This window comes from Tupaia chinensis, unplaced genomic scaffold (assembly GCF_000334495.1).
Source record: "Tupaia chinensis unplaced genomic scaffold, TupChi_1.0 Scaffold143970_1, whole genome shotgun sequence".
Taxonomy (NCBI): Eukaryota; Metazoa; Chordata; class Mammalia; order Scandentia; family Tupaiidae; genus Tupaia; species Tupaia belangeri.
Genome location: NW_006203821.1, coordinates 904874 through 915539, shown reverse-complemented (window position 1 = coordinate 915539; position 10666 = coordinate 904874). Strand labels below are relative to the sequence as shown.

The window sequence follows — 10666 nt, the reverse complement described above, 5'->3', positions numbered from 1 at the left end:
GGTGCCGACCGAGCGCTGCCCCCTCCCCGAGCGTGCCCGCCGCACGCCCGCCCGAGCTCCCCACGGAGCCGGGCACCCGCGGGGCTGCGGCCTCCCCGGTGCTTTGTGTGTATTCGGAGAGAGGATGGAAGCGGCAGGGGAAACAGCCACCGAGCAGGCCGAAGGCTGCTCCAGCCTGCAAAAGGTCCCCACCCCGGATCACCTGTCTCCACGCTCACCCCCACCTCCACCTAGTGGGCAGCAAAGCCGCCCGGGGAGCCAGAGCACGGGGGTCCTGGGCAGAGGTCCCCTCTCCTACCGTTCCTCAGCCTCACGGCGAAGTCATCCTGCCCCTGGCCTTGCATCGCTTGGGGTTTGGGGTCCCCAGGCTAGGGTGAGCTTTTCATCTCCATCCCCTCACCCCGCAACTGGAAATAAGTAGGAACAAAGGGTTCAAGGAGCCTTACCTGTCATTCCTACTAGACCTCTTCCTGGTGTCGTCTTTGTCTCTAGACCCGGTGCTTCTGGAGATGGTCTGCCTCTCTTCCCTCACTGCCCCCAATTAGGGGTTCGCCGGGCTGACTTTCAGCTCCCAGGGCTTCCTGCCCAGCTTTGCAACCTGTCAGAAGTGTGCTGGGTGGTTTAAGGGACCTCCCCACTGATCCTGGCAATGAACGAGCCTAGCCTGCTCTCTGGGGTCTCTGGGTGTCAGGATCCTGACAAACAGCTGCTATTTTTGTGGCTTGTCTGATCCCCAGCGTGGGGCTCTGGTTCCCAGGCTTCTACCTTTGACCTTTTGACGGGAGATCAGGCTGGGGGCTTAGTCTCGGGCCCTGGGGGGATTGACAGCCTGTGACCTGGTTCAGCTTTCAAGCTCTTCGCTCTTTGTCAGTTACCTTTCTCTTCACAGATCTCTTTACACCTCCCGCTGAGAGGTGCTCCCTTCTCTGTGATTAGGGTGGAGGAAATGGGTCAAAAGGTAAAGAGAAGGCTGGCCTCCTGGTTCAGTTTTAAATGAGAACAGAAGGCTAGAATGTTAGATAGCATAATATGGACATGTTTTAAGAAGGCTCAGGGTTGCTCTTCTCAGCATAGTTTCCTCAGAAAGGATAGATGTCTTCCTCCTTCCCATCAGGCTGAGTGGTAGATGGTCCTTCCAATCTACTTGGCAAAGGGCCTGCGAAGACATCTATGCCCATTTCCTAGCAGAAGCGGAGTGCATAGGCCTGCCCTCTCAGCCTGCTTGCCCTTCCTCATGTCCTCCTACCTTTCTTACCTTGTAGGGGAATCGGGGCCTTTGAGTTCACTTGGAGCGCTGAAGGCATTGCTTTCATGACCTGAACTCCGTAATCTTTCAGACTTGAACCACTCTCAGTGCTGCTGGCCAGAGAGCGGGTGCCAGGATAACAGAGTCCTGCAACTCCAATTTCAGGGGCTTGTTGAGGAGGAGTGGGGAATTTCAATTGCCCCCAACACTGACAGTCTGGGCTGGGAGCAGCAGAATTTCAAATTTCTGGTTAAAGGTGTCCAGGGCCTCCCTCCTACCATTTCCCTTATAGAGACTAGACATGGGTGGGGAGAAAAGTACTATTTTCTCTGCCCTAGATGCCTCCAGAGCCCTCTGGGAGAAGAAATTTGGGCGATGGTGGACAGTTTATCTGGGGTCTATTTGTCTTTCCTTTCCCTGTTTCTCCAGTATATACAAGCTGAACCACCCACCAACAAGTCCCTGTCTAGCCTGGTTGTACAGTTGCTACAATTTCAGGAAGAAGTTTTTGGCAAACATGTCAGCAATGCTCCGCTCACTAAATTGCCGGTGAGTGCAAAAAGAAGAGGTGAACCCTCCACTGGAGAAGGAGTTATGCTTGTTTAAATGTTTGTAAATTTTGTAACTTTTGAGATTTGGGGTATTTCCTACCTGGTCAGGGAATTACTGGCCTGGCCTAGCTTACAATTTACCTTTCCTTTGGTTATCTGGGAATATCTGAGCCAGTTTGCGGGTCTCTAATGGCATGGTTAAAAGGCTATGAAATTTGGATTTGGACAGGGTTGTGTTCAAATGCACTCTCTGCTGCTTGATGACTCTGTGATCTTGGGCAACTTCTTTGAGTCTTGGTTCCTTCAGTTCTGGGTAGGAGTAACAGACCTACCTTATAGGGTTCCTAGAATGATATCCCAGTAAAGTGCTTGTCACAAGGCAGTGCTTCGTGAATATTGGTTTCTTTTCCTCCCCTTTTTCAGGTCACACGGTGTGTTGGCACTGAGGTTAACACATTCCAGCTTAGAGGGAGATTAGTGCATCTTGAGATTTTCTAAAAGACTTATTAAGTGATAAGAGAATTTATGTGGTCGGGACAGGCAGTGGCACAGCAATAACATAATTGGACCCACATAGGAAATGTCCTGGGTTTGAGTCCTAGGACCTCCCTGAGCCTGTCAGGCATGTGTATGCCAGTGATCCAGGTTGGCTGAGTTGAGGTAGATTGCACTGTGGAGTGTCTTACCCATGGTAAAAATAAATAAACTTAAAAAAAAAAAAAAAAGAATTTATGAAGTAACTCTCAACATACTTCTTCCTTGTCTTGATTTTGTAGATCAAATGTTTCCTAGATTTCAAAGCAGGAGGCTCTCTGTGCCACATACTTGCAGCTGCCTACAAATTCAAGAGTGACCAGGGATGGTGAGATGCCTTCTCTCTCTTACATTTACTTTAGCAGAAATCGCCCTTTAAGATACCCAGGGGTCTTTCTGGAGTGGGAGAATACAGGTAGAAATTCTTGTGAATCTCTTATTTTGCTAGGTCTTACTTTGCTAGGAGGCCTGATTTAGTATGTTAAAAAATAAATGTCTGGGAGTCAGAGCCAAAATAATGTCCAGGAGTGAGTGAGTGTGGGTCTGTGTGTGTGTGTATGTTGTAGAGGAAAAGGGGGCCTTAGGTTGGCATCTTAAGCTTTTCTTTGTCCTTTTAGCCTAAGTAAAATGATTCATAAAGTTGAGATCAATGAACCCCAGATCCCAGGCAATTTTGGCAACAGCAATGAGCATATCACCACATAATTTCCTGTGTTAAGAAGTCACATATTCTACCATTCCCAGACCTGAGCTATGCCACTCACTAGATTATTGCTTCTTCACAAGGCGGCGTTACGATTTCCAGAATCCATCACGCATGGACCGCAATGTGGAAATGTTCATGACCATTGAGAAGTCCTTAGTGCAGGTAATAGTCGGGTACCTTACCCATCCATCTCCCTTCCCCTAATGAGAATTCAAAACATCCTTTCCTGGGACCAACAGATGGTGTAATGGCTATGTTGCTGGACACCCACGTGGTCAACTGCAGTTCAAGTCCCAGATCTGGTGGCTTGAAACGCATGCCGGGCACATGTGTGTGTATGCCCAAAATCCTGAGAGGAGATTGGAGGAGAAGGAATTGCTATGTAGTCATTCCCCTGGGAGGGTGATTTCTGGCTTTTTGTCTCGCTGTTTCTCTGGTGAGCGCACATGCCCATAGCAAAAATCTCTCCTTAAAAAAAAGGATGGGGAACCAGCAGTTAGCATAATGGCTATGTTACTGGACTCCCACATAGTCTACTGTGGTCCGCGGTGTCCCAGACCCGGTGGCTTAAACTCACGCTGGGCGTATGTGCGTGTGTGCCCAAGATCCCGAGAGGAGGATGGAGGAGAAAGGATTGCGGTGTGACCATCCCCCCTGGGGGGTGATTTCTCGCTTTCTGTCTCTATGTCTCTCTCTGTCTGTCTGGTGAGCGCATGCGCCCTATAGCAAAAATCCTCTCCCCCTCCCCCCAAAAAAAGGATGGGGGTAGGGGGAGGCAGCAGGTGGTGTGAGGGTTAAGGAGGCTGGATTCTCACATGGCTGACCATGGTTCAAGTCCTGGACCTGGCAGCTTGAAAATCACAATAGAATAATAATTATCAAATAAAATGTTAAAAAAAAAAAAAAGACAGAACCAGCAGGTGGCATGGTGGTTAAAGGCTCTGGATTCCCACATGGACGACTGCATTTCAAGTCCTGGATCTGGCGGCTTGCTTTCTTGCTTTCCCTTTGTCTCTGTTTCTGTCTGGTAAAATTTAAAAAATAATAATAATGGACTGAAAGGTGGCATGGTGGTTAAGGGTGCTGGATTCCCATATGGCTGACCATGGTTCAAGTCCCAGACCTCGCGGCTTACTTTCTCCCTTTCCCTTTCTCTCTCTCTCTCTGGTGAAATTAAAAAATAATAATAACAACAAGTGGAATTAAATAATTATATTTTAAAATAACAAATTAAATAAATAAATAATTCTTTAAAACAAAAGAAACAAACAAAAAAATCCCTTTCTGTCATCTCATGCCATCTATTTTTTTTTTTCTCCCCACAGAATAATTGTCTCTCTCGACCTAACATTTTTCTGTGTCCAGAAATTGAGCCCAAGTTACTAGGAAAATTAAAGGACATTATCAAGAGACACCAGGTGAGTAGGCAGGTCAGGAGAGGTTTCAGAAACTCCTCTCTTTTCCTGATGTTTTCCATACCAAAAGCAGCTCTAAAATACTGTGTTTTCTACTGCAAAGGTGGCTCTTTCCACTTGGAAAAAGACTAGCATTAAAGCCTTGAGCCTTTCTTTTCCTATTTGCCATTTCCCACTCCTAACAGGTTGGAATCTTAGTTTCTAGACTGCAGTAGCCTGGGGAAGCATCCACTTTCACTGAACTAGAGATCACTCGATTTTGAATTAATAAAATCCTTGCTCTTGGGAACTTTATAATAACAAACAGATGTCATTTATAGAGACATACATTCGACTCTAAATTTTCCACATGTAGATGATCTATTTAGAGAATTATCTGTAGCACTTTATTTATGTATTTACTTAGTAACACGTTAATTGTTTTACTTTTTTCCATTGTTAGTGCAATCCTAGCTGTTTTGCTCTGCTACTCAGCTGCTGTATGCCTAGAGAGCGCTAACTTCAATACCATTCTAAGCAAAATGCAATTAGGAAGGTAGATCTCTGTGGTAAAACCGTATTTTGACTCATTTATACCCACAAGCCATTCAGAAGGGACCATATTTACTTCTTGTGTCACTCAGGGAACGGTCACTGAGGACAAGGGCAATGCTTCCCATGTTGTGTATCCTGTCCCAGGGAACCTAGAAGAAGGTGAGGCCTGGGTTTTCCTAGCCACTGTGGTGGGTGGCTGGGGCTAGGAGGCAGGGGACTACTGTGATCTATGGGCCCCTCTCTCTTTTCAACCCTGAATCCTACCATCTGAAGTTTCTATTACCATGGGCCCTACTGGGGGATTCTCTCTCCAGGAGAGAGAATGCTTATTTAGGGCTTTTGTAAAGAGTTGTATTTTGTGTTCTACTTTAGCTCATCTGTCTCCCTTCTCTGACTATTTACAGAGGAATGGGTACGACCAGTCATGAAGAGGGATAAGCAGGTTCTTCTGCACTGGGGCTACTACCCTGACAGGTGAGCATAGCTTCCTGGGGCAAGTTTAAGTACAAGAGCAAGTTTAAGTCTAGGAGCCCTAAAACGTATAGCAGAGCAAGAAGGGGTTTTTGTTAGGTCAGCTAATGGGTTCTTTTCTATCCAGTACATGAATTCTCTGTCTTGAGGAAGACTTGGACTTGCTGGACAAGGATTAGGCTGAAAGGACTGGGTCTCTATGTGTGAGAAGGTTATCCCAGTAAAATTTTGTTTTTCTTAAGAATAATTTTATGGGACCAGCAGGTGGTGTGGTGGTTAAGGCACTGGAATTCCCGCATGGGCTATTTTGGTTTAAGTCCTGGACCTGGTGGCTGCTTTCTTTCTAACTCTCCCTCTCTGTCTTTCTTTGGCAAAACTTAGGTGAAACAAACCAACAAATAAATAAATAAATAATTATTCTTTTAAAAAAGGAATTATTTTATTTAGCTTTACTTATTTATTTATTTATTTATTTTAATTTGATGAGAGAAAGTGAGAAAGCAAGCCTCCAGGTCTGGGACTCTAATTGCGATTAGCCAAGTGGGAGTCCAGCACCCTAAACTATCATGCCACCTGCTGGTCCCATCCCAGTAAAATTTTTGTTAAGTAAATATTAGTTAGAAATAATTTAAATAACTAATAGTAGGAAAATATAAATAACTGTTTAAGCAACTTTGTGTATCTATTCAGTCGGCCATTATACAGCTTTTTAAAGAGGTATGAAGGAGCCAGGCAGTGGCATAGTGGTAAAACAGCTGGATCCCATATGGCCAGCTATGCAGTTCAAATCCCAGACCTAGTGGCTTGGAAATCACACTGGAGGGGCCGGCAAGTGGCGTTGTGGATAAGGACGCTGGATTCCCACATGGCCAGCCACGGTTCGAGTCTCAGACCTGGTGGTTTGCTTTCTCACTTTCCCTCTCTCACACTCTCTCTCTCTGTGTCTTTCTGGTCAAATTAAATAAATTAATTAATTAATTAAATTAACGAATAAATAAAAGAAAAAAAAAATCACACTGGACACGTGTGCATGCATGCTGAAAATCCCAAGAGGAGAATGGAGAAGGGATTGCAGCATGGCCATCCTTTCCAGGGATTGCTTTCTTACTTTTCCTCTCTCTCCAGTGAGTGCACACACTCTAGCAATTTAAAAATATATATTTTTTCTTATTAGTTTTTTTGCTATAGGGTGTGTGTGCTCACCAAGGAAAGACAGAAGGAAAATGAGAGATCACTCCCTCAGGGATGGCCACACTGCAGTCCCTTCACTTCCATTCTCCTCTCGGGATTTTGGGCACACATACACTTGGTTGGTATGATTTTCAAATCACTAGGTCTTGGACCCAAACCACAATCAGCCATGTAGGAGTCTATTCACTTAACCCCAGACCTTCTGCTGACCCCTAATTTTTTTTTAATTGAAAGGATATTGGGAACCAGCAGTTAGCGTAATGGCTATGTCGCTGGATTCCCACGTAGTCGACCCCGGTTTGCATCCCGGACCCAGTGGCTTAGAACTCTTGCCGGGCGCATGTGTGTGCGTGCCCAAGATCCCGGGAGGAGAATGGAGGAGAGGGGATTGTGGCGTGGCCATCCCCCCTTGGAGGTGATTTCTCACTTTCTATCTCTCTGTCTCTCTGGCGAGCTCACACGCCCTATAGCAAAAACTCTCCAAAAAAAGAAAAAAAAAAAAAAGAAAGGATATTTAGGGACAGGAGGTAACATGGAGGTTAAGGCAACTGGATCCCACATGACTGACTTCATAGTTCAAGTCCTGGACCTGGGGACTTGAAAATCACCCAAGGCGCCTTTGCATACTTGCCCAAAATTCTAAGAGGAGAATGGAGGTGATGGGACTAGGATGTGGCCATCTCCTATGGGGGGATAATTTCTCATTTTCTCTCTGTCTCTCTCTCTCACAAGTACACGTGCTCTATGCCCAAAAAAGTGATTATGAAATAATATGGATAATTTATAAATTAACATTAACTGCAAAATTAGCATGTAGGTCAACCCCATATCACAGCTGATAACTGCTGCTTAGGGGCAGCTGTATACCACATGGCCAACCAGAATTTGAGTCCTGGACTTGGAAGCTTGAAGGACATTGGGGGTGCTTGCATGTGCCCAGAATCCTCACAGGATGGAAAGTTGGAAGAAAACATTATGGCTTGTCCAGGGCCTGTTGAGGGATGGTTTCTTTCTCTCTTTCTTTTATGAATACACACACACCCTCTGACATATCTATTTTTTTTTAGAGATTTTTTTTTTTTTTGCTACAGGGCATGTGTACTTGCCAGGAAAAGAAAGAGAGACAGTGAGAGGGAAAGTGAAAAATCACCCCCGGGGGGCATGGCCACACTACAATACCTTCTTCAGTCTCCTCTCAGGATTTTTGGGCATGCATGCACATGTGCCAAGCATGAGTTTCAAGCCACCAGGTTTCGGACTAAAACCCTGGTCAGCCTAGTGGAAGTCTAGCACTATAATCACTATACCTCCTGCTGGCCCCAGCAGCAGAGTGTGTGTGTGTGTGTGTGTGTGTGTGTGTGTGTGTATTTATATATGTGTATACATACATGTGTGTCTGTATTTTTTTTTTAAAGGTTTTTGCTATAGGGTGTGTGTGCTTGCCAGAATGACAGAGACAGAGAGACAGAAAGCGAGAAATCACCTTCCAACGGGGATGGCCACGCCACAGTCCATTCTCCTCCATTCTCCTCTTGGGATCTTGGGCACGCACGCACATGCACCCGGCGTGAGTTTGAGCCACCAGGTCCAGGACTTGAACCACGGTCGACTACGTGGGAGTCCAGTGACATAGCCATTATGCTAACTGCTGGTCCCGGTTTTTTTTTTTTTTTTTTTAAGAAATATTTCATTTCCTTTATTGTCCTCATCATTTGTTTAATTTGACCAGAGAGAGGCAGAGAGAAAGGGAAAGTAGGAAAGCAAGCCTCCAGGTTCAAGACTCAAACCGCATTGACCATGTGGGAGTCTAGCGCCTTAAACACCACACCGCCTGCTGGCACAGGATCTTGCTTCTTTAATCATTAGGCTACAGGGCTGGACCCCCAGTACTTTTTGTAAATGGAAAAGGTAAAAGGTCTGGACAGTACTTTTCCACAACTCCATCCCATTGATTGTACTTCATGCTCAATTTCCTATGGTAGTTATGACACGTGGATCCCAGCCAGTGAAATTGAAGCATCCGTAGAAGATGCTCCGACTCCTGAGAAGCCTCGAAAGGTGAGTTTCCCCTGTGCTCCCTGCCTGAAGACGAATGCTAAGACCAGAGCTCTCTTTGGAAGTGGAACAGAGGATCCTGTGCCCTTGGGCTTTTTCTGTTAAGGGTTCTCAGAGCAGTGGATTGCAGGCTTCAGCCCAGTGTGCTGTTGTACTTTAGGTTCATGCCAAGTGGATCCTGGACACGGACACCTTCAATGAGTGGATGAATGAGGAAGACTACGAAGTAAACGATGACAAAAGCCCTGTTTCACGCCGAAAGAAGATTTCAGCAAAGACGTTGACGGATGAGGTGAGGGTTCTGTTCTTTCTTCCTGGATCACTTAGCCGAAGCCTCAGAACAAGTCTTTACTGGGAATTACAGGCTGACATTTGCCCCATTTCTCCAATCTGCAGGTGAACAGCCCAGATTCAGATCGACGAGATAAAAAGGGGGGAAATTATAAAAAAAGGAAACGATCCCCCTCTCCTTCACCAACCCCAGAAGCTAAGAAGAAAAATGCTAAGAAAGGGTATGCCAGCCATTAATCTGCTCCACATTCTTCTCTCCATACTGTTTGGAAGGAAGAAAGGACAGATCCCCTCTCATAACCACCTGGCCCTGATCTGGGTATGCCTTAATGCTGCAGGTATCCTGAGAAGGAGAATCAACAGACTTCTTCTTCTTTTTTTTTTTTTCTTAAAAGAATTATTTTAATTTGACCAGAGAGGGACAGCATATATAAGAGAGAGAGAGAAAGTGAGAAAATAAGCTGCAAGGTCCAGGAATCCAACCGTGGTCAGCCATGTGGGAGGCCAGTGCCCTTAACCACCATGCCACCTGCCGGCCCACCTTTTTATTTGCAGGGTACATGTGCTCACTTTTTTTGCTATAGGGTGCGTGCGCTCACCAAAGAGACAGAGACAGGAAGCAAGAAATCACCCCCCACCATATCACAATCCTTTCTCCTTCATTCTCTTCATGGGACTTTGGGCACGCATGTACACACGTCTAGCATGAGTATTAGCTGCTGGGTTCGGGACTCAAACCACAGTCAACTACATGGAAGTCCAGCGACATAACCACTACACTATCTGCTGGTCTCAGCAGTTTCATAAAAAGTTATACATACAACTCCCATATGATCTACTCATCCTCCTGGTTATCTGTCCCAGAGCAAAGAAAGCAGGTGTCTGTTCAAAAACTTGTAGTAGTATCATTTGGACCCAGACATTCTAATTTTATAAACTTCTCCTAAAGAAAAAATAAATGATAAGCCTATATTTTTGTTTAGAAGAGTAACAGAAATAACCTAAATGTCCATCAACAGAAGTCAGTTAAATAATGATACATCCCTATAAGAGAATATATGCATTTATCAAAAATGCAATGTTAGAGCCATGTTTATTGATATGCAGATATATGTGTGATAATAGTATGATTTTTAAAACAAATATGACACTTTTGAGGGCTTATTCTCTCCTAGGCATTTTATGTGCAACATTTCATTTAAGTCTCATTGCAACTCTGTAAAGTACATCATGTATTTTACCAAGAAGTGCAGAGCCATTTAGTGACTTGCCAAGATCACCATACCCAGATCCACTGTCTCCTAAACTCATGTTTTTAATGGCAGTGCCATAATGCACATAGCTTATAGGTCAGATTATACACAATGAGCCCATTTATTATGTATAATAAATATATGGGGCCAGCAGGTGGCATGCAGGTCAAGGCACTGGAGCCCACATGACTTACTACATAGTTCAAGTTCTAGACCTGGCAGCTTGAAAAACATGCTGGTAACGTGTGCAACCTGTGCCCAAAATCCTGAGAGGAGACCAGAGGAAAAGGGACTGTGGTGTGGCCATCCTTCCTGGGAGATGATTTATTACTTTCCTTCTCTGTCTTTCTCTGGTGAGCATATGGGCCCTACGGCAAAAATCTAAAAATAAATCATATATATATATATATATATATATA

The 10666-nt window shown here is 45.0% G+C and overlaps 1 protein-coding gene across 1 annotated transcript in view; it reads left to right on the top strand.

Annotated features, from left to right (window-relative positions):
• Positions 1 to 1675: 1675 nt before the first annotated feature.
• Positions 1676 to 10666, top strand: part of SMARCC2 (SWI/SNF related BAF chromatin remodeling complex subunit C2) — a gene marked incomplete at its 5' end in the record, with an annotated part of 28147 nt that continues 19156 nt past the window's right edge. Inside the window, 9 exon segments of the mRNA XM_014582985.2 lie at positions 1676 to 1795; positions 2574 to 2659; positions 3118 to 3199; positions 4363 to 4455; positions 5076 to 5145; positions 5391 to 5460; positions 8631 to 8706; positions 8864 to 8995; positions 9100 to 9215. Coding sequence (XP_014438471.1) covers positions 1676 to 1795; positions 2574 to 2659; positions 3118 to 3199; positions 4363 to 4455; positions 5076 to 5145; positions 5391 to 5460; positions 8631 to 8706; positions 8864 to 8995; positions 9100 to 9215 — 845 coding nt within the window.